Below are 24735 nucleotides of genomic sequence, written 5' to 3'. Positions count from 1 at the left end.
AGCACGCTCACAAACAAATAAAACAGACCAAAGTAAAGCGAGTATTTCTATCAGCAAGTAATATAAGCGAGCTGAGTGTATTTCTCAGAAGCTTGGCCTGTCTCCGGCAATACGTGTCCTCATCACCGCCATCAGTTATATTCCGCAATAACTTTTAGTTGGACCGGCCTTATTTAATATCTTTGTATTCGAAACACATTATCTTCTCTGCTCGATTTTATCACTATAGGGAATTGTGGGGGCAATTTTATGTTTAGAGCAAAATAACTTTCACCGAGAGAAATTCTTTGAAACCCAGAAGTATTGAACTTTATGTAATCCAACACAAACAGAAAAGACAAGCTTTCAGTGGTAATAGGCATAAATGATATCCACATGCCGGTATCCAAGGCAAGGTACGATACACAGCCCTGCTTCATGAATCAGACCACGCAGAGCTCTGGAACGGCTAAGAGTGCTGGCGACTGGAGGAGATCCGAGGCCAGACGAGAATTTACAGCCAACACCATCTCCAGTTGTATACTGGCAGGAGGGGTGTGAAGCCGAAATGACGAGGAAAATCAATGAATAGAGAAAAATGAAACATGCAATACGTTGTCAGCGTGTTGGCTCAGTAGGATGGCTACGCCATGACCTCTATAGACTTTGCGTGGTTTTAATTTTTGGCTAGCTTTACTTTCTGAGTGCCGATGTCACCTAGGACGAGAAATGGGCGCAATGGTTTGGAATGTATTGGGTTAATTATAAGTTTTTAAAATTTTTTGTCTGTCAAGCCCAAAATTTATGGAGTTCATCACCTACTAGCCCACCAAAGTGGATTATTATACGTTGGGGTCTCTTCAAGTCCCAGGGTTTAGCAATCGGAGAATTCTGGTTGACTTCTCGAACCATCCATCATGTCTTCTGACCCCCAGGTCACCGGTCAGACCTGTGATTGGGACATTGGGTTTCGACATCTCTACAGTTACCAGCCCACCAAAGTGGGTTATGATACTTTATTGTCTCTTCAAGTTCCAGGGTTTAGCAATCAGAGACTTCTGGTTGACTTCTCGAGCCATCCATCATGGCTTCTGACCCCCAGGTCACCAGTCAGACCTGTGATTGGGACATTGGGTATAAACATCTCTACACTTTGACAATACAACGCACGTACATACCTGGAGGCCGGAAGCCATGGTGGATAGCTTGGGAAGAAGACTGGAACACCAGAGGATGACATGGCGTAGAGAGGTGTTTTGTTTTTTGTTTGTTTTTTTCAGACCAGATTATTATACTCAGGGCCACTATATTAATGAACTATGACCTGCACTTTTGGTTCGGAACGAAACAAATTTTCCCCAAAAACTTTGAACATTTCTGTAACAAATCTCATGACATTCGCCCCTCTCTACATTGAACCTATCTCAAACAGGACAATTGGTACTATAGATACTGCTTGTGCAAATATCACCCCTCTTCAGGACCATAACACATGACCCCACACAGTATATATGGCACCAACATATTCTGCAGCGATGTACCTAGATTGTAATCACTCTCATCCCTCCGATCCCTAGTGGTGCTCACATTACCCCATAATTTCCCCATTTTAGACACATGGAAACAAAGTAGGGCCAATTTCATAGAAATCCAGTAATAGTAGTTCTCTAGTATGGGGTAAATACGTTTTGCGCTCCTCTGATATATAATATGCATCAGTTTTCTGTGATGAGCGACATATTATATGATGGGTACAAGATACCGGAATTACGATTACTTAATGTGTTCACTATGTGCTGCTAGGAGATGTTGTTGCATAACATGGTTAGGAGGTTAGGGGGCTACTGTTCTGTGTTTAGTGGTCCTGTATTACAAACAGACTCTAGAAGACACAATGCAGATTCCAGATTTGGTTGCTACAGATGTGTCCACCCTCAACCTTCCATATATTTCGAGAGACTTCAGTTTTTCACTACACAAATTCACTCTATAATATTACTACAGGTAGAAAAACCATGATGTTTAAGAGGGCTACCCCTAGAGGGCAGCAAGCAGAGGCACTGTTTACCTATTTACATCTTGCAAAACAGATTTGCATATTCTTCCCACAATCCCCAGTGGAGCAAAAATGGCTTAGTAAGACTCCATAGGCCTGTAACAGGGCTCTCTCCACAAGGTGAAATACTGTATTATCTCCATAACTTGGTCCAGAAGTCTCTCATCTTTCCCAAACCAGTTCTCTCTACGCTGTGCTGATGAGATCCAACCAGATCGAAACAGTGCTGTCCACAGCTGAGAATCTGTTCACTTTGGAATAGAATTGATTGGTAGGGAATATCCTCGCATCATGTCATAGTCTTGAAAAAGCCAAGCATGATCTTTCGGAGGGCGACCCCTAAAGGGCAGCAAGCAGAGGCACTGTTTTCCTATTTACATCTTGGAAACAGATTTGCATATTCTTGTTACTTTTACTGTATGAGGTTACAGATATTGCCTGTGCTTTGCTGCACTTGGCAGGACCTTACCTGAAAATCCATTCAGTTGAGGTAAACACCTTGGCAAGCGACAGCCAACACTTCTCATCGACTTGCACTTCTTGACATCTATTAATCCAGTGATACTGATGAAAGGTTACGGGTTCTATCCAATTTCATGGATTAATAAGGCAGGATATGTTTACCCTGTAGGAATGCCAAGGAGCCTGCCATTGATATCGGACCCTTGTGTTCTGTACACGTGGGGACGGTTCATGATGTGCTAATCTTTGTACTGTGCACCTTAAGCAATTGTGCAGGTTCCTTCTGATATAAGGTATCGATTTGGTCCAAGGACTCATTCACCACGGGTGCACCCAATCCAGGCAATTGATAGTGGATGATACGACCGATGTATAGATCTATGGTACTCAACAGAAGATCCTTGGTCCCTAATGTGTGGCCTTCTCCAGGATTTTGATGAGATACCCCAATGTTCAAGCACGTTGGACACACATGCGCCTCTGTTCCCTATTATCAGGGCATGCGGTGTCTTCCCCTATTTCATAAGCGGTGTTGTATGAAGGGGTGTCAGAAGGTATTTGCGGCTTTATGGGGCTGACGGAGATAATACAGACGTGACTGATGTAAATCCTGGTGCCAAAAAACCAAAGTCATGTCAGCCATAACATTAAAGCCAATATTGTCTAGCTGTCCACCATGCTGCCAGATCTGACCCGTCAGCATGGACCTAGCAAGACCTCTAAATGAGAACTTTTGGTAGATACTAACCACTGTACACAAGGAACACCCCACAAGTCCATCCATCTTAGAGAGACTCTGACCCACCTGTCCAGGTACTAAAAATTAACACTCCATCGCTTTATATCCATCATTAGGTGCTGCTGATTCCAGCACAGTTGGAATTTTTTCTCTAGCCCCCACCGTTCCTGAGCAATCCGTGCAGTTAGATTCAGCACTTAGTATGCTAATTAGATTCACTTTTGGGCGGTCCTTGGTTGGGGCAGACAGACAGGGACCGCCTAGTTGACAATACAGAGTCTAATTAGCATCATGGGTACTGGAAATAACAGGAACAGTGGGGGCTAGAGAAATTATTCCAACTAGTAGAGAAGTAAAGCAGCCATTATAGGCGTGCACCTGTAATGTAATTGTCACGGCCTGCAGCCTATCCTACTGTATACACATCCCGTGGGATATGTCCCTTATGGAGCACCTTCCTTCTCACCATGATAGATGCTCATATCACCCAACAGACCAGACTGTTATTGGCTCAGCTGAGAAGACACCGGAAATCCTTGAGCGAGCTGATCTGGAGAGTGAGTGTCCCTTTGTGGTAGCCATTTTCTAGAAGACTGCCCCTGTTATCTAGTGATAAGTGTCCGTCATTTTTGGTTACGTCATTGGAGCATCATATTGGATGGCCATACATTGACATTTGTCACCCAGTGGTTTTTATAGTCTCCGTTAATCGGATATGATGGACCAAGCTGAGGGATATAGCAAAGTCTACTGCACTATTCCAACCTGTATTACTGGTATCACAACGTAGTCTAACCAGGCAGAGGATAAAAGGACACTCTTTCATCCCCATCTGGCAATAGGATCCTATGGACGTGTTTATTATAAACATCAGGCGCTTATATACGCTATAAAACGAGACGTAAATTTGACCTTTGAGATCTCCATGGGCTTAGCAGATAGTCATCCACATTGGAGGTTCCATGACGGGTGACCCCCGGGGGCAGCGTAGAGCTGGCTATTGAGTGTATTAGCCTGTCATTACGGGGCTGTTGGAGGAATCCATTCTGATCAATGACAAGCCGTTTCTCGGACTCTGTTGTACATTAGTTCATTCTGTGCGGTTGCTGTGTGTGTTTCTTATTAATGCCGTGATTGTTCGAGTCGAGCAGAGCCAGTTTGCTGGGCACCGATCCCCTCTTTTTGATGCTGTGTGGCTTCAGCCAGTTTCACTCTATTAAAAACATATTTTTTTAATCAGGTTTCATTTAACTTGAAACATTAAAGTCTCGGAGCTCATTCTTCACTAGAGTGGAGATTGGGAAAAATGTAAGAGAACCGAGTCCAAAATCACGCAGAAAAACCTGGACTTTATAAGTCGTGCTTGCTCATACCCCTATCATGCCCGCTCCAAACTGGTTCGCTTTCTCTCTGCATTCCTGAGATCTCTTTAGTCTATCTTCATCTTTTCTGGAGATCGGTTATGACGAGTAATAAGGCCGTCTTGAGTTTTTAGCATCGTACAATAAATCCAGTGGAGAATGGGGCCGGACAGAAATCACAAAAAGTTCTCGATACTGCAAACTATTTCTTTCCGGCATGTTGGAAAATAATCGTAGTATTCGCTTTTCTCACAAAAATGGAATTTAGATTTTCCAAGTCCAAGGCTTTGTAGATTGGCTTACCTCACCGTGAGATGTTTGCCCTTCAAAGCTGGTGCCTCACGTTGCGGAAACGCAGCTTTTTTTGTTGCGTTTTTTTGAGCCAGACGTTACAAAAATCTAAAAATTTCAAGGCAAACATACTCAGATCTATTAGGATTTGGCCCGATAACTAAATATTGTATGTAAATGTTGTAACTGGAAATCTTTTTTTGAAGAAGTTTTGGGTCGTAGAGAAGACCAGAAGCCCAAAGGCTACTTTAGTTTTTTTATAGGGGCAATATATTACCATCTGGAACAGATAACATCACGTCTTATGCACTGAAATTGCTTGCAAATCAGGATTCAGTTGGTCAAATTCTAAGGATCCAGCTGAATCTAATTTTGCTTTTCTTCCTAATCCGTAACAGGATCCTGGATTTGGTAAACTCCTAAAAAATATCATTTTTTGGGGTCGGTGGATGATTCTTACACTTAGAACCTATATATGCATGTATAGAGAAGACGCCTCTATGTAACCATTTCACCCAATTTTGCTAATTGTCTCTGTCAAAAGAGACCTATGATTTGGTACCAGAGGAATCTGTAATCTGATTGGAAAGCCAGCGGCATGTATCCAGTTCCCTAACAGCACCCCCACAGGTGAAGTCGTGCATTACACAAATCAATAGGCTGTCTATGTAGTGCATGGACGTGTTGGGTCCTCCAGAGAGAGAGAGAGACTGTTTGTAGCTTTGCACTTTGACAAATTGACAGAGGTTATGAATTGTGGTCTCACAAGGTACTTGTAAAGGCGTTTTCTAGGCCAGACAACCTCTTCAAGATCTCAAGTCCTGCACTTGCACATAAAATGGTTGACCCTGTGAATCATATGAATAGTTACTTCCATTCTTTATCAACAAATTGGAAAAATTAATGCAAAATACCTTACAATGCAAAGTTGTTGCAGTTTTTAACCCCTTTATGACATCCACCATAGTCTATGGTATAGTCAATAACTTGATCACAGGTTTAAGTCCCCTGGCAAGTAAAACTAGAACTGTGCAGAGTGAATGCTCTCTTACGTCTGTAAATTTGCAAAGTGCAGCCTTGGTCTAATCCAGCTCTGGCTATATACTGGTAGATAATATCTGGGTTATGATATTCTATTGTACAAATGTATTTTTTATATAGTCTTTGAACCTATTTTTGGTTAATAGACATTATTACAAAGCAATCTGCGAATCTCTGTTCACCCATGGACCACGGCCAAGGGACCTTACGATATGTGAAGTGTGTCCATGTCATAGATAATTTTATATAGCAGGTTTTAGAGCGGTGCTGACAGATCAAGCCCAGGGCTGAGGTCTTAAAGGTACGTCATTCATTCAGGGCACATAGAAAATGCTACCAAGTATGAAGAGCCGCGGGGAAATTGTGAGCTCATCTGGCAGAAGTTTTATTCTCAGTGAAAGTGAGAAAACGTCTTAATTAGAGAAGTGCCGAGCGACCTGTCCGGGCTCCTGACTGAGACCTAAATGTCACTTTCCATTCGTCTATAGACAATTCTTTTTATTCCCATTACCGATTCCTTACGTGTAGAGGATAGAAAATGAACCTTACAAAGTACAAAAATACAGAATAACTAACCAAAAAGTGTCACGGGGACCAAAACGTTGTGCTGCAAATTTATTGTGTTTTAGAGACTTTTATCGGCTTGTCTGACGAGGGGGCGTGCCTTAATGGGAAATGGGTGTGGCTTATCAATAAAGGGGAGGGGTTTGCGATACGCAACCTGTGGTTCTCCAGCTACAACTATAACACTACACCATTGAAAGGTCTCAGAATGTCTTTCTCTTGGGTAAATTTTTGATACGTTATGACCTAGTCCGTTGTGATTCCTGAAATTCTGCACTGCAAATGTCAAACCATCCGGGACAGTATAAAATACAAGCGGTCCAGTCTGTTGGAGCCTGAAATTTGCTACTTATACCCAACTGATGCGTTTGAATGCAACGTGTGATATGTAGTTCATGGTCCGGTAACATGGGCAGGGTTGGACTCAAGAATGGCGACAACTGGGTTACTACTAGAGATGGGTGACCTCATGAAATTTGTTTTGACGAATATTCATGAGGTTCGGTCTATCTGAACTCATTGGACACAAAGCACTACTACGGTATGACAGTCCACAGTCCCATGTCCTTGGAGGAGGCTCCTGGGCCCCGGGGGCATGTGATGTCAGTCAGAGGCTGGAAGAGACCTGAAGAAGACACTGGGGAACACCAGATGCCTTGGAGACGTGAGGCAAGGTGAGTATAAGTGTTTGTTACTCATACTCACCTCCTCTGGGTCTACACTTATAATCTGGGGTCTGATTGTTGGATTTGGAGTCGGGAAGGAATTTTTTCTCTTGACATAGGACCTGGTGATCTGCATCATTTGCCCACATCTGGATCAACACTGTATAGGTTGGACATGATGGACCCGCGTCTTCATCCAACATCGTCTACTATGTTACAAGGTATGTTATAAGCCGAGACTGCTGTCAACTTTGCCAGTTCTGACATGCATACACTATAGAAATGTTATATATCATCATTTTTTAGCATTTTTTGAGCCCATGACCTAAATGGTGCCCACCCTAATGATACGCCATTCTCTCCTCTCCTCAGTTGTTGGTGGGTTGTTGTCGTCTTGTTTGTCTACGACTGCCATACAATTCACTTTCGCCCGCCCCTGTCTGTGAAGATGCCGTACACAGTCTGGTTTGTTTGGATCCTCACGTTCCTGAAGTGCTCCATCATGTTTCCATAGTACAGTGGAAATGTGGCACTGACAGGCACCATGCTGCCAACATCGCTTTATACAATGGTACAAAGTTCTCTGGCTTACCGCAAGTAGAAAACTCGCCCTTCATAAGCCGCAACATACTCAGAACATGGGATCACTTTTGGCAGCGCTATATATATTAAAGAAGCAGCGCGTAATTTACGAGTCCCCGTGCTGGACCTATAGAGCTTGTAAATCACTATATAACGCCACATTCGGAGGCTTTATGAGGCCATACGTTAGGTTTGTGTACAGTAAAATTCAGCGAGCTCCTGTTTTATATTCAGGCACTGAGGTCATTTTCCCTCCTTGGCTTCTTCTATACAAGCCTGGTGACCGAGCTTTAGCTGGCAAACAGGTAAACGGGCATCATGGGAGAGATTAATGGTCTCAGCTATGGAAGTAGTCGGAGTAGGTTTCATAGACCTCACAGGTCTAGCTGGTACCATACCATACGAACATATCCATAGGGCCCGTTCACCCTGTATAGAAAGGATAGTCTGCTGGGTTTTTCTATATAAACGCGTTCTTGCACATTCTCAGTGAGCGCCCTCTATTGGTGTGCATGCCTGAGGCACTGGTTTCCTAATTACATCATGGAAGTCAGATTTGCATATTCTTCCCACGTTCCCCTAAAAAAGTAAACCATGCAGTATATATTCTTTTAGCATGGGGACCTATGGGTGATGTGTCTCTTACATTGACAGTATACATCAGGAAATCTGTATGTCTGCAGAGGAGATTGTCTTGAAAACCATTGGGGGGGGGGGGTGTCTCCAAGTCTGTGTCCTCTGCAAGACGGATTGGAGTCGCACATGGTGCAATGTGACTTTACACATTCAGTACTGTCCATGTGTTGTCGGTGGGTAGTCTTATGTGCACATAAACTGCACACATTTCTGTGTGAATTAGCTCCAAGGCTTAAACATAGTGGGGGGAATTTATTTAGACTGGCGCCTCTTGATAATTCAGATACACTCCTACATGCCAAGAGTGAAATCTATGCAAGTCCGGGTTTCAGGTATAACTCGAGTCAGTTTTCTAGTGTGAGTTATAGCAACTTTGTTGGGCCGAGGCATCAATGCCCCTGCCTGGCTTGGCCTGCACCCTGACCACTTTTGTAAATTCGCACAATATGGCAGAAGATATTTACACCCATCTATGCTGGACAAGGAGAAAAACACAAGTCCATGTGAGCAGTCCGAGGTGATGTCACCATAAAGGGTAGGCGCACCATAGACGCTATAGAAGGATGGTTTTTCTGCCGCTCAGGGACAGAGTGCACCTACTGGTCTGCAAAACAGGAGAGATGTGATGCACCAAGGAAGAGAAGGTCTGCAGAGACAGTGGGCAGAAGAGGGTGAATGAAAGCAGTCGCAGCATATTTCGGTGTACATAGCCTTGTCATGTAGCTGGTTGTCATCTGAGCAATGATCATTTAGCTGAGCAGTGTTTGGACACGTGTCCTAAGACTCCATGCACATGTCCGAGTGTGCCATCCGTGGGGGCGTCACTTTTGCTGACTTGGTACCTCAACTAAACAAGGTGCTATAATACTACATTGTACTTTGCAGCACTTGTTTGCAGTGGAAAAATAACAAAAGTGGTCCAAGGTGAGCTGAGGCGATCCAGTGCCATGCAGTGGAAAAAGGGGCTTTTGGGAAAGTCACCGTCCTCTGCAGTGCTGCAAATAGGTGCAGTAACATTTACATCATGGTGTACACTGTGGATGAACAAAGAAATTTGGGGTAAATTCCCCGTTTAGTCATTGCAAGTAGACATCTTTTGTGTCCCGTGCCCCTGTGAGAACATTGGGGAAACTATTTTTCTTTGACCCCATTTTTGTGCACTGGGGAGATCCTTCTCTACAATAGAGTTTAAAGGAGTTCATTCCCTTACAAGTCAAATCATAAAGGTAAAGCATAAAGTTGAATTTGGTTCCCATTCTTCTGGGTGGTGCCCGCTCTTATGGTGCCATGTCCGTATGAATGGCAGCCAATGACAATGAGAAGGCTCCTTCCATACATTCACCTCTCGCTTGTACACGTGAGTGGAAAATGGGACACGCCGCTCAGAACGTTTTAATTTCTTCCACTGGAAAGAAAACACATTAAGAAAATTTGGTTTTGACAGTGCAACCTTGACACACCCAAATCTAAGAGGGAAGAAGTCAGACTAATGGAAGAAGTGATGGTAATAAGAGGCAAGATGTGCCCCGTGAGGTGCTGAAGACGCCGCGCTCCAGAGGGTCCTCGCCATCGTGTAGAGGGTCCGGAGACAATTGGTATAAGTCGGTGTGACTTGTATTTCTCAGAGCTGAATATATAGCAATATGTCTCTTACTATTATAATGAATCATATTCTCTTCTCCATAATTGTAGGTTCTCATCAATCTTTATGGGATTTCTGTATGTTATACGGATTATCTTATCTTATCTTAAACCACAGATGTAGCTGAGTTAACCTGAACTTTCCAGCCGTATACAATCCCGCGAGTGCCAGAGGACGTGAAAGTTCCTCTTTAAGGTGTATAAGCCCACTGGCCACTTCCCGTGGAGACCTCCGTATAGAGGGTCCTTACTCTATGGGGTGTGTTGTAGTCTGGTGACCACCATCACCGCAACTTAGCACCCATAGGGGGAGCGACCCAGGAGCTCAACAAGACCCAAACTACCAAACTTTGTCTCAGGGTCTGGTCCGCACCACGCCAAGAGCGGCCGCCGTGCAGAACCACACCATGTGAACGGATCTCCAAAAATTCACCTTACCAAATGGTCAATTATTTTCTGTTCTTTTTGGTGGTTTTTTGTTCCAGAATGTCACGTTATCAGAGTAGGATTTCCGTGGCTTTTCTAGGGTATTTGTGATCGCCATTCTCACGATGTGCGCCATCTGGATGTGTTTGATTATCCGAGGCATAAAGCAACCACAAAGGAAAAGCAAGTGATTCTTTCCCCTCCCTCTTATGTGTCTGATATTGTCGGGGCTGATTTCAGCCTTGGTTGGCGCTGTGGTTTGGCGCTGGTACACGGTCGCTTTCAGCTGCCTGACATGTCTTGTAGCCATGTTACATTCTACAAACCTTGCTGTGGAATGATGGCCGGCACATCTGCTTCCTATTTCATGCTCTTTCTGATGTGAAAATCTCTTGTTGCCTCTGTGCTCTAGGTAGAGCGCTCGCGCGCAGTCATTACACAGGATTTTTCTCTGAATTGAGACAAGAAACAAACCTATGATTGTCGCCAGTTCCAAGTAGTGACGTGCGGTGAAATTACGAAATCTGAAGGGTCGGATACTTTAGCATATTGCATCTTTATGTTGTTGACATGATGACTGGCGTTAGATCAGCTGCTATTCCTCCAGGGGTTATACCTTCTGTAATCTTACAAGGCTGAGGAGAAAGGCATGGTCAGGGTTATAGCTATATATATATATGTAATTATTCTGGATTACTGGATTAGAGATGCTCATAGTAAAGCATATAAGGTTATATCATTTACATGCAGATAGATAGGTTAGTGTCACCAGACCCAGCATATCACCCCAGCCCTGCAGATAGATAGGTTACTGTCACCAGACCCCAGTATATCACCCCAGTCCTGCAGATAGATAGGTTACTGTCACCAGACCCCAGTATATCACCCCAGCCCTGCAGATAGATAGGTTACTGTCACCAGAACCAGTATATCACCCCAGCCCTGCAGATAGATAGGTTACTGTCACCAGACCCAGCATATCACCCCAGCCCTGCAGATAGATAGGTTAGTGTCACCAGACCCAGCATATCATCCCAGCCCTGCAGATAGATAGGTTAGTGTCACCAGACCCAGTATATCACTCCAGCCCTGCAGATAGATAGGTTACTGTCACCAGACCCAGTATATCACTCCAGCCCTGCAGATAGATAGGTTAGAGTCACTACAAACAGCATATCACCCCAGCCCTACAGATAGATAGGTTACTGTCACCAGAACCAGCATATCACCCCAGCCCTGCAGATAGATAGGTTACTGTCACCAGACCCAGCATATCACCCCAGCCCTGCAGATAGATAGGTTAGTGTTACCAGACCCAGCATATCACCCCAGCCCTGCAGATAGATAGGTTACTGTCACCAGACCCAGTATATCACTCCAGCCCTGCAGATAGATAGGTTAGAGTCACCAGACCCAGCATATCACCCCAGCCCTGCAGATAGATAGGTTAGTGTCACCAGACCCAGCATATCACCCCAGCCCTGCAGATAGATAGGTTAGAGTCACCAGAACCAGCATATCACCCCAGCCCTGCAGATAGATAGGTTAGTGTCACCAGACCCAGCATATCACCCCAGCTCTGCAGATAGATAGGTTAGTGTCACCAGACCCAGTATATCACCCCAGTCCTGCAGATAGATAGGTTAGTGTCACCAGACCCAGCATATCACCCCAGCCCTGCAGATAGATAGGTTAGTGTCACCAGACCCAGCATATCACCCCAGCCCTGCAGATAGATAGGTTACTGTCACCAGACCCCGGCATATCACCCCAGTCCTGCAGGTAGATAGGTTACTGTCACCAGACCCCGGCATATCACCCCAGTCCTGCAGGTAGATAGGTTAGTGTCACCAGACCCAGCATATCACCCCAGCCCTGCAGATAGATAGGTTACTGTCACCAAACCCAGCATATCACCCCAGCCCTGCAGATAGATAGGTTACTGTCACCTGCTCCTAACCTATCTATCTGTGGGCTAGGATGATATGTTGGGGTCTGATGACAGACTCCCTTTAAATAGAATCTCTCCTGACTTGTCTATTTTAAAATAATTGTATTCCCCTTAAAATAACAGTTCTGGAGCGTGTTTTCTTATACTTGTAATGTTCCTCTGTTATTACTCCTGCAAATTTATGAATAAATTGACAACTGGGTGTTCCCTTCACCTGGCTATAGGGGTGTGTCCATGCACACTCTGACGCTCTCAGCTGATTGGACAGTGTCAGTAACATGTATCCAGATGTCAGATTATTTATATTGATAGGAAGAATAGCAGAGGGACAGCACAAGGTAAGACGTTCCAGTTTTGTTATATTACAGGAGAATATTGTTTCAGACTAGTCTGTATATCTCATATAGCGACTGCAGGGGGTGTAACTGGTGGGGCACATGGAGCGATTGGGGTTGTGCTATCCAAGGTGCTTAGCGCAGTAACCGGACACATTGAAAGAACAGAAGTCCTGTGTGCTACAGGAATGGAGGGGCAAGTAGTACATACAGTCCATGCACCGATTAGGCATCCATCCCTTTGGGTATGTTCACATGGCAGGATTGTACAGCATCAGTAAGATCGGACAGGCCGCTTCTTTTCATTCAGTAGCACATGGTATGGTAATATGGTTTTGTAATAAAGGATTTGGCAGCGTTATAGTTCAGAATCCCCGGCTCAGAAGCCTCGTATTGTAATAAAAATGTAATAAATGGAGGCCATAAAGCCAAATCAATAAATATAGGTTATATTACTTTGTAACTTCAGGCAGAAACTGAAAAGTCAGGCTTCATGTCTTATCCCCAATGTATTACTGACGCGTTTCCTGCCGATACTGAAGGATGTGCAAGTAATGGGGTCATTCCCTGGTCTGAGCAGTGGATGGGCCATTGTAATCTACGACCCAGTGAACACAAGAGCCAAACAGGCCAGTATACGTATACGGTTCTATCTATCATGGAGTCGTAGAACAGATCGGCAAAACATAATAATAGAAAAAATTCCTGTAGCCAAGTATTGCTGCTAGATACATGTTAGAGCGCCACCTGCTGTCCACCTGATTCTTTCTTAGAATGTCCGAGGACTGTGGTGGTCGCACATGCTCACTAGCTTCATCCAGGATTCTCTCTGATATTATACAGGCCGGATAATAAGACTTGACGTGCCCTAGAAGCGGCTTCTTCTTGCCAGCACTGCACCTATTAGTGGCCATTCTAATAGAGAACGAATACGTAACACCAATAAAATAAATCCAATTAAAAATTAGTTACATTTTATGGAATCCAGCAGCCGAAATGATTCACAACCCCTTTAAGACTGTAGCGTGCCTCGGCCGGGGTATACACGGTCATAGTAGTGATACACGTAAGATTTTCCTTAAGGGTTAGGCCTCTCGGACTCATCATTCTCCTCTCCCCACCCAATACTACGGATGACTTCCAGCTTTACGAGCACATGAAATTTTAGGCCAAATTAATAAAAATAAATTAATAATTGGATGATACTAGGCTTTCACTTTGTTGAAGGTGCCAAAAATTACATTGTGATCCTGGACGCTCTTCTTGGCAGGATTTGAGGATTCGTACGATTTTCTCAACGTGATCTACAGAACATTAGATGGCATACAGACCTGATCCGTTTACTCTGCAGGCATTCCCGAAATGGTTTATCCTTTGTCTTGTGTCTTCTCACATAGCTGTATATAGGGCGGGACATTAACCCCAAATCGTGGTCTTCAGACAACAGCGCACTGTTTGGGTAACGTTTGTGCTATGGGTACAGTATACACAGGCTATATAGACTCCATCTGTGTATATAAGAGATCATGGCTATATTTAAAGGTCCTAAACTCACCAAATACTATTGTCGTAAAGTGTCCTAATAATACCGCCATACAGTTGCCTAATATCATAGTGAAGCGCCATTCTTTGCAGTTACCTTTTTATATGTACACTTGGTGGGATTAGGGGTGCAAGCTCCAGGTACCCAGATTATAAGGGGCAGCACTGCCAGCAAATGCACCCTGGGCAAGTTTGCAGACCCCTAGACCGTTTAATAAATCCGCCCATTGTGTAGGGCAGGGGTCGGGAACGTACGGCTCTCCAGCTGTTGCAAAACTACAACTTCCAGCATGCATACTTGCTCTTCTGTTCTTTGAACTCCCATGGAAGTGAATGGAGCATGCTGGGAGTTGTAGTTTCACAGCAGCTGGAGAGCCAGGGTGCCCTACCCCTGGTGTAGCGTGAGTATATAGCTCTGTTCTCAAAATCACACACAAGTCATATCCAAGGATTATCTATGGTGACTATGACATAACAGTTGCAAAAATCCAACCCATTGTTCGGGCACACCATATACATCAATGGATATATATATATATATACAGTTAGGGCCAGAAATATTTGGACAGTGACACAAGTTTTGTTATTTTAGCTGTTTACTAAAACATGTTCAGAAATACAATTATATATATAATATGGGCTGAAAGTGCACACTCCCAGCTGCAATATGAGAGTTTCCACATCCAAATCGGAGAAAGGGTTTAGGAATCATGGCTCTGTAATGCATAGCCTCCTCTTTTTCAAGGGACCAAAAGTAATTGGACAATGGACTCTAAGCGCTGCAATTAACTCTGAAGGCGTCTCCCTCGTAAACCAGTAATCAATGAAGTAGTTAAAAGGTCTGGGGTTGATTCCAGGTGTGTGGTTTTGTATTTGGAAGCTGTTGCTGTGACCAGACAACATGCGGTCAAAGGAACTCTTAATTGAGGTGAAGCAGAACATCCTGAGGCTGAAAAAAAAAGCAAAAATCCATCAGAGAGATAGCAGACATGCTTGGAGTAGCAAAATCAACAGTCGGGTACATTCTAAGAAAAAAGGAATTGACTGGTGAGCTTGGGAACTCAAAAAGGCCTGGGCGTCCACGGATGACAACAGTGGTGGATGATCGCCGTATACTTTCTTTGGTCAAGAAGAACCCGTTCACAACATCAACTGAAGTCCAGAACACTCTCAGTGAAGTAGGTGTATCTGTCTCTAAGTCAACAGTAAAGAGAAGACTCCATGAAAGTAAATACAAAGGGTTCACATCTAGATGCAAACCATTCATCAATTCCAAAAATAGACAGGCTAGAGTTAAATTTGCTGAAAAACACCTCAAGAAGCCAGCTCAGTTCTGGAAAAGTATTCTATGGACAGATGAGACAAAGATCAACCTGTACCAGAATGATGGGAAGAAAAAAGTTTGGAGAAGAAAGGGAACGGCACATGATCCAAGGCACACCACATCCTCTGTAAAACATGGTGGAGGCAACGTGATGGCATGGGCATGCATGGCTTTCAATGGCACTGGGTCACTTGTGTTTATTGATGACATAACAGCAGACAAGAGTAGCCGGATGAATTCTGAAGTGTACCGGGATATACTTTCAGCCCAGATTCAGCCAAATGCTGCCAAGTTGATCGGATGGCGCTTCATAGTACAGATGGACAATGACCCCAAGCATACAGCCAAAGCTACCCAGGAGTTCATGAGTGCAAAAAAGTGGAACATTCTGCAATGGCCAAGTCAATCACCAGATCTTAACCCAATTGAGCATGCATTTCACTTGCTCAAATCCAGACTTAAGACGGAAAGACCCACAATCAAGCAAGACCTGAAGGCTGCGGCTGTAAAGGCCTGGCAGAGCATTAAGAAGGAGGAAACCCAGCGTTTGGTAATGTCCATGGGTTCCAGACTTAAGGCAGTGATTGCCTCCTAAGGATTCGCAACAAAATATTGAAAATAAAAATATTTTGTTTGGGTTATGTTTATTTGTCCAATTACTTTTGAGCTCCTAAAATGTGGAGTGTTTGTAAAGAAATGTGTACAATTCCTACATTTTCTATCAGATATTTTTGTTCAACCCTTCAAATTAAACGTTACAATCTGCACTTGAATTCTGTTGTAGAGGTTTCATTTCAAAACCAATGTGGTGGCATGCAGAGCCCAACTCGCGAAAATTGTGTCACTGTCCAAATATTTCTGGCCCTAACTGTGTGTATATATATATATATATATATATATATATATATATATATATATTATAAAATATATATATTTTTTTCATTTTCATTTTTTTCCCTATTAGTATGTCTTTGTAGAATGGGAGGAATCCACACAAACACGGGGAGAACATACAAACTCCTTGCAGATATTGTTCCTGGCAGAATTCAAACCCAGGACTCCAGCGCTGCAAGGTTGCAGTGCTAACCACTGAGCCACCGTGTTGCCCCTTATGTCATATGTGGAACTCGTGTGCAACGTCTCTCTATCAGTCAAGTACAATGTGGTTAAAGATGGACGCACGGCACGAGAGGGGAAGGAGCCGAGGATAGTGTTAGTAAGATTCCTATCATTAGGTCTATGACAGTGATGTCTATATTATCATACAAGTGATCATGGCAGAGCTTCCCGTAGATTTTGCCAGAACTCACTTCTTTGTTCTGGGGCATCCATTGCCATTTACCACTGTAGGATCATTTGCACGGTGTCCTGTCATCATATCAGTAAGATGGATAATCCTCCCCAGCAGAGATTTCCAAGGAAGACTCAGTTCTGCGTATCCGCTGCCAGATCTAACTACAAAACTGATGACATTCATATGAGTCTGTGGAGCTTTCTTCTTCCTTATGGGGCCAGATACGAATGTAAGGCTACACACCATGGGCCATATGCTCAACATGTTCCCCATCACAGCGAGGGAGGTTTTACTAATCAGGATAGAAATCCTAGTTTTGTCCCATTAAGCATGAAACGGTACGAACACATTGCAGCGGAAATCATCAGTTTTGTGATGTTGGGTATAAATCTGGATACCTATGTATACTATGGAGGGATTCCAATATTGGGCTACTGGAATAACACATACGTGCTGTAAATCCAGACCCAAAACTGGGACTGCACCCTCTTAGCAATTGAGATTTTTCCCATTGTATATAAAGTTACTAGGCATAGATAGGTGCATGCTAAAGTGACTCAATGGTCACTAACATATCAAGAAACTGCACGCATCAATAGTTCAAGCAAATAGAAGAAACCTGGTAATATATTGCATCAAAGAAAAATGCTACTTTCTCCATTGATCGGGCCAATTAAACTGACATTTCTGCCAAGTCTGTCTTGGTCCTCCAAGAAGAACTGCCACTTCACTGTGGTAGAAAATTACATTTGCCCATATAAAACTATGGAGAAGAAGAGGCAGACACAGACCGCTGCAGCTAATAGTAGGTTTTCTCTGGTACTTTATTCACATCTCTGTGCTGTTCTAGAATGTCAACCTGGTATCTATACAGCAGTATAGTGTGGAAATGGCGCTGGGCCTACACACTATTGGCCCTATGTATGGCAGTGACAAGGAGATCTGACCCTTATATCATTAATGTATATATACACTCACCGGCCACTTTATTAGGTACACCTGTCCAACTGCTCGTTAACACTTAATTTCTAATCAGCCAATCACATGGCGGTGAGTCAGTGCATTTAGGCATGTAGACATGGTCAAGACAATCTCCTGCAGTTCAAACCGAGCATCAGTATGGGGAAGAAAGGTGATTTGAGTGCCTTTGAACGTGGCATGGTTGTTGGTGCCAGAAGGGCTGGTCTGAGTATTTCAGAAACTGCTGATCTACTGGGATTTTCATGCACAACCATCTCTAGGGTTTACAGAGAATGGTCCGAAAAAGAAAAAACATCCAGTGAGCGGCAGTTCTGTGGGCGGAAATGCGTTGTTGATGCCAGAGGTCAGAGGAGAATGGCCAGACTGGTTCGAGCTGATAGAAAGGCAACAGTGACTCAAATAGCCACCCGTTACAACCAAGGTAGCCAGAAGAGCATCTCTGAACGCCGCACAGTACGTCGAACTTTGAGGCAGATGGGCTACAGCAGCAGAAGACCACACCGGGTGCCACTCCTTTCAGCTAAGAACAGGAAACTGAGGCTACAATTTGCACAAGCTCATCGAAATTGGACAATTGAAGATTGGAAAAACGTTGCCTGGTCTGATGAGTCTCGATTTCTGCTGCGACATTCGGATGGTAGGGTCAGAATTTGGCGTCAACAACATGAAAGCATGGATCCATCCTGCCTTGTATCAACGGTTCAGGCTGGTGGTGGTGGTGTCATGGTGTGGGGAATATTTTCTTGGCACTCTTTGGGCCCCTTGCTACCAATTGAGCATCGTTGCAACGCCAAAGCCTACCTGAGTATTGTTGCTGACCATGTCCATCCCTTTATGACCACAATGTACCCAACATCTGATGGCTACTTTCAGCAGGATAATGCGCCATGTCATAAAGCTGGAATCATCTCAGACTGGTTTCTTGAACATGACAATGAGTTCACTGTACTCCAATGGCCTCCACAGTCACCAGATCTCAATCCAATAGAGGAGCATCTTTGGGATGTGGTGGAACAGGAGATTCGCATCATGGATGTGCAGCCGACAAATCTGCGGCAACTGTGTGATGCCATCATGTCAATATGGACCAAAATCTCTGAGAAATGCTTCCAGCACCTTGTTGTATCTATGCCACGAAGAATTGAGGCAGTTCTGAAGGCAAAAGGGGGTCCAACCCGTTACTAGCATGGTGTACCTAATAAAGTGGCCGGTGAGTGTATATATCCCTCCTGCCACCATTACAGCAGTATATATTGGAGGTATGGCTGGAGGGCAGTGTGTCGGAGCCTCCTGGCTAATAACATGTCCAACAAGGAGAGAGAACCCAATATCGATCACTGGCAACTGTTTAGAATTTCGGGTTTTCTGCTTGCAGATATACTGTGGAATTTTAGATTTGTGAACAAACCTTAACCCCTTGAAGACGTCTGCCCTTCTTGGCACTGGTGTTATTAGCACAAAGAAATGTACATGTAGGAATGAAGAGATTGTGCCAGGACCACACCGAATGTTGCAGCTGTACCCACGCCACCCTCAGCAGGTGTCAGCTATATCAGAGATCTGATCCCGTCTGTTTACCCCCCCCCCCCCCTTGGTCAATCAATAACAACTATGGGCTCAGATTGTCACCCCACCAAAGTCCTGACCACATGATTACAGGGTGTCCGGGTTGCAGCCAGTTGCTACCAGGCCCCATACCCTAGGGGGGCCCCAAAGGCCCCTCTTCTGCATAATATGTAGCCCTAGTCTAAATATCACATGGTATTCCGTATAGATTTTGTAGGCGCTTCCAGCTACGCCCCTGGGAGACACATATAGCAGTTCTCCTGACAGTACCTACTTCTATATTATATTATGTTACATACTATTCAGTGTATTCTGCCGTTGTAGGACGATTTTATCTGTTTTGATGATTACTATCTTGCTCTCTTTTTGCTGATTTTTGATCCTCAGACACTATATTTGCTCTTTTTACCTTTTTTAGTGAATGGGGGATATGCTCAGTATAACCTTAAGAAGAGCTTGCTGGGCATTGACGGGATGACCAGCGCAGTCTTAGAGGACAATTTCCTTGGCCCTCTGAGGACTCCGGCGACTTCTGAGGAGCACATGGGTTCTTATGACAGCGAGGAGGCGGCTGAGTACACAAATAACAGGTAATGTACTGTACGTATATACTGGAATGGGATAAGAGGATACTGTAAAACATACGCGGATGGAGCGGGTTACACTATATGTGCTCTTGGGGTTGAGGTATCATGGAGGTTAGATGTCATACCTCTTACCTAAGAATAAGTAGGGCAATTATGTCGTCTCGTCTTGTCAGTGAAGGCAATTACAAGACAATAGGAATTAGGAGGGAGAGGATAAAGCACAGGTTAAGGGTCAGGCCGGATACTTGTTACCATATTGTACTTCCCATAATGAAGGGATGAGAGATGCTCATACATCAGAAACCCGACCCCTCTCTCCATCTCATCCCTAATGTTTTTCCCAGGACGAGGAGCCACATTACACAGGAGCAAGTTCATTGTCCTTGTCACATTGCCCCTCGTAATCTCCCCCATCAAAGGCTAAAAAACACAATGTCGTTCTCTATGGATCCATCTAGTCCGTAGTATTGAATGGTGTCATAGCGAGGGGAGACGTAGTAAGTGACATAGAAGACAGCGGCGTACCATGGCGATACCCCGTGTCATGTGCTAGAGGTAATGTGGCGTCTGCTGCGGTGTTTTCAGATAACAGAGATAAGTTATAGTTAAAGGGGTTTTCCTAGACCCAAACTGAGTTTTCCTACTGATAGGCCATCATGTGATTTGTCGGGATCTGACCCAAATCAGCTCCAAATTCCACCGTGTGAACATACCCTTAAAGCTCAATGAACTAAATTTGCATTACCTGTCTCCAATTTTGCACAAGAATACAGACATGTCCTTCCTTACTGTCCTATTGACTCGACAACTACTAAGACGAGCAGTTTCGAAGAAGATAACTTTTACATTACTCACAACCCCTGGACGGAGCAACGCAAAGGTTTTTTTCTCCTTAAAGATAGTTATATTGCGGCACTTGTCTCAGGAGGTCTTGAGTCAACAGGAAGGTATGGACGGACATGTGTAAGGATCTCGGGATTTTTGCAGAACACAATCACTAAGCCGTAGAAGAATCTATAAAAATCTGCCCATTTGTCTTGAAATTTTTGCACAATTTTATACTTGCAAATCTTGGAATCTGTCCGTAGCTGTGGTAAAAAATGGGTGGCAAAGTGTGGCAAGGATATAAAAGTGATTATAATATTATAAATACCGCACTAGATACAAAATACTGCACTAGATAAAGATGAAAAATACCGCACTAGATACAGACACAAAATACTGCACTAGATAAAGATGAAAAATACCGCACTAGATACAAAATACTGCACTAGATAAAGATGAAAAATACCGCACTAGATACAGACACAAAATACTGCACTAGATACAGGTACAAAATACCGCACTAGATACAGGTACAAAATACTGCACTAGATACAGATACAAAATACCGCACTAGATACAGATACAATATACTGCACTAGATACAGATACAAAATACCGCACTAGATACAGATACAAAATACCGCACTAGATACAGGTACAAAATACCGCACTAGATACAGATACAAAATACTGCACGAGATACAGACCCAAAATACCGCACTAGATACAGGTACAAAATTCTGCACTAGATACAGATACAAAATACCTCACTAGATACAAAACTTCTCTTTGGTTGAAAGTAAGATAATGCCAGTTGTGTAAGGTTTGTAAAAGACAGGTAGTGTACATCGCTCCGTAGTGTGTATGGCTGTGTTGGTGCATGCCTCCATCTTACCCATATATAATGTCTATATACACTCACCGGCCACTTTATTAGGTACACCATGCTAGTAACGGGTTGGACCCCCTTTTGCCTTCAGAACTGCCTCAATTCTTCGTGGCATAGATACAACAAGGTGCTGGAAGCATTCCTCAGAGATTTTGGTCCATATTGACATGATGGCATCACACAGTTGCCGCAGATTTGTCGGCTGCACATCCATGATGCGAATCTCCCGTTCCACCACATCCCAAAGATGCTCCTCTATTGGATTGAGATCTGGTGACTGTGGAGGCCATTGGAGTACAGTGAACTCATTGTCATGTTCAAGAAACCAGTCTGAGATGATTCCAGCTTTATGACATGGCATTGCATTATCCTGCTGAAAGTAGCCATCAGATGTTGGGTACATTGTGGTCATAAAGGGATGGACATGGTCAGCAACAATACTCAGGTAGGCTTTGGCGTTGCAACGATGCTCAATTGGTACCAAGGGGCCCAAAGAGTGCCAAGAAAATATTCCCCACACAATAACACCACCGCCAGCAGCCTGAACCGTTACCGATACAAGGCAGGATGGATCCATGCTTTCATGTTGTTGACGCCAAATTCTGACCCTACCATCCGAATGTCACAGCAGAAATCGAGACTCATCAGACCAGGCAACGTTTTTCCAATCTTCAATTGTCCAATTTCGATGAGCTTGTGCAAATTGTAGCCTCAGTTTCCTGTTCTTAGCTGAAAGGAGTGGCACCCGGTGTGGTCTTCTGCTGCTGTAGCCCATCTGCCTCAAAGTTTGACGTACTGTGCGTTCAGAGATGCTCTTCTGGCTACCTTGGTTGTAACGGGTGGCTATTTGAGTCACTGTTGCCTTTCTATCAGCTCGAACCAGTCTGGCCATTCTCCTCTGACCTCTGGCATCAACAACGCATTTCCGCCCACAGAACTGCCGCTCACTGGATGTTTTTTCTTTTTCGGACCATTCTCTGTAAACCCTAGAGATGGTTGTGCGTGAAAATCCCAGTAGATCAGCAGTTTCTGAAATACTCAGACCAGCCCTTCTGGCACCAACAACCATGCCACGTTCAAAGGCACTCAAATCACCTTTCTTCCCCATACTGATGCTTGGTTTGAACTGCAGGAGATTGTCTTGACCATGTCTACATGCCTAAATGCACTGAGTTGCCGCCGTGTGATTGGCTGATTAGAAATTAAGTGTTAACGAGCAGTTGGACAGGTGTACCTAATAAAGTGGCCGGTGAGTGTATGTGCACATTCTCGGGAACATAAATATTAAATCATTGCCTAGATTTTGCCCCATTCTTTAGATGTGATGATATTTAGTGTTTTTTTTGCCTCCTTTTCCCGCAGGTCCGCTCGCTATTGCACCTCCATATCGTTTTGCCTGAATGGGTCTCGCTCGGCCAGTCGAATCAAACAGGAGGGTCCCTGCGACTTCTCTCATCTATCAGCGGTCTCGCGGCACTCGGGCATCTCAGAGTTAAGAGCATCTCTGCTTCCTGACACGGCGGTGACACACAATGGATTGAAACAGTGTCTGTCATCGTACTTTTTAGACGCCACACACAGCACTTTCCCAGGCTCGCTGACAGCCAGCAGCAATTCTACCTCTGCCCAGCTCCAGTCCGCTGGAAGACGGGGATGTTCTGCCGACAGCGTTGAAATTGTGGGGATTATTCACTCCGCTCACACGTCATTGCCACCCTGTATGAACGATCTTTGCGTTTCGCCTCCAAGGACACAGTTTAATTCCGGGGGTGTTCCTAACTGCAGCCCGCCAAAGGCGTCCCAACCTGAGGGTCTTTGTGGATTGCCCTCCTCTGCCCAGTGCCTACTTCCCAGTCCTGGAGGGTATGAACTGAAATCTCCCGAGCAGGTGAACGTGCCGTGTTCGGAGGGCAGTGCCAATCTCTTCCTAAACACAATTCCCAATGACTGCAGTAAGCTCAACTTTTTGAAGCAAGAGCCAGAAGACAACTACCCCCAAGGACTTCATTCTCCCCTTCATCTTACACTCACTATGTCCCCGAAGACTATTACACCTGAAGACCATGATGACCTTGGCACTGAGAGGAGACAGCTATGCCGCTGGATAGATTGCAGTGCCTTGTATGATCAGCAGGAGGAGTTAGTGAGGCACATTGAGAAGACCCATATTGACCAACGCACGGGAGAGGATTTCACGTGTTTTTGGGCTGGTTGTACGAGACGCTTCAAACCTTTCAACGCCCGGTATAAACTGCTCATTCACATGAGGGTGCACTCTGGGGAGAAGCCAAATAAGTGCATGGTGAGTGCATGTATCTTATGTACTATGAGTGTGAGTCTTATTATCCAAGCTCATCCATTTATGATATATAGACCATGATGATACCTCCAGCAGTGGCATAACATATAACCATGGCGCCCTATAGGAACCCACTGCCATGGAGTATGGGCCCACTCCACCATGTATAGTCCAGAATATGATATCTGGTGACTATCTCAGTCTCATCCTAACACATGCGGATAATGTACAACGTTATAGTACAGGGATAATACACACAGTGATGTCACAGTACAGAGATAATACACACAGTGATGTCACAGTACAGGATAATACATACAGTGATGTCACAGTACAGAGATAATACACACAGTGATGTCACAGTACAGAGATAATACACACAGTGATGTCAGTACAGGGATAATACACACAGTGATGTCACAGTACAGGGATAATACACACAGTGATGTCACAGTACAGGATAATACACACAGTGCTGTCACAGTACAGAGATAATACACACAGTGATGTCACAGTACAGGGATAATACACACAGTGATGTCACAGTACACGATAATACACACAGTGATGTCACAGTACAGAGATAATACACACAGTGATGTCACAGTACAGAGATAATACACACAGTGATGTCACAGTACAGAGATAATACACACAGTGATGTCACAGTACAGGGATAATACACACAGTGATGTCACA

General features: G+C 44.2%; 2 protein-coding genes across 2 annotated transcripts in view; both read left to right on the top strand.

The window, feature by feature from the left end:
* Positions 1-24735, top strand: part of GLIS1 (GLIS family zinc finger 1) — a 72944-nt gene that overhangs the window by 17942 nt on the left and 30267 nt on the right. The window contains exons 2-3 of the mRNA XM_075287797.1: positions 19855-20026; positions 23100-24039. Of these exons, the coding sequence (XP_075143898.1) occupies positions 19855-20026; positions 23100-24039 (1112 nt within the window). The remainder of the gene's footprint in view (positions 1-19854; positions 20027-23099; positions 24040-24735) is intronic.
* YIPF1 (Yip1 domain family member 1) overlaps positions 1-24735 on the top strand; it is a 98539-nt gene that overhangs the window by 47841 nt on the left and 25963 nt on the right. The window lies entirely within an intron of this gene.

The sequence above is a fragment of the Leptodactylus fuscus genome, chromosome 9, assembly GCF_031893055.1.
Source record: "Leptodactylus fuscus isolate aLepFus1 chromosome 9, aLepFus1.hap2, whole genome shotgun sequence".
Taxonomy (NCBI): Eukaryota; Metazoa; Chordata; class Amphibia; order Anura; family Leptodactylidae; genus Leptodactylus; species Leptodactylus fuscus.
Note: the sequence above shows the minus strand (reverse complement) of the source record. Positions and strands in the feature narration are given on the sequence as shown.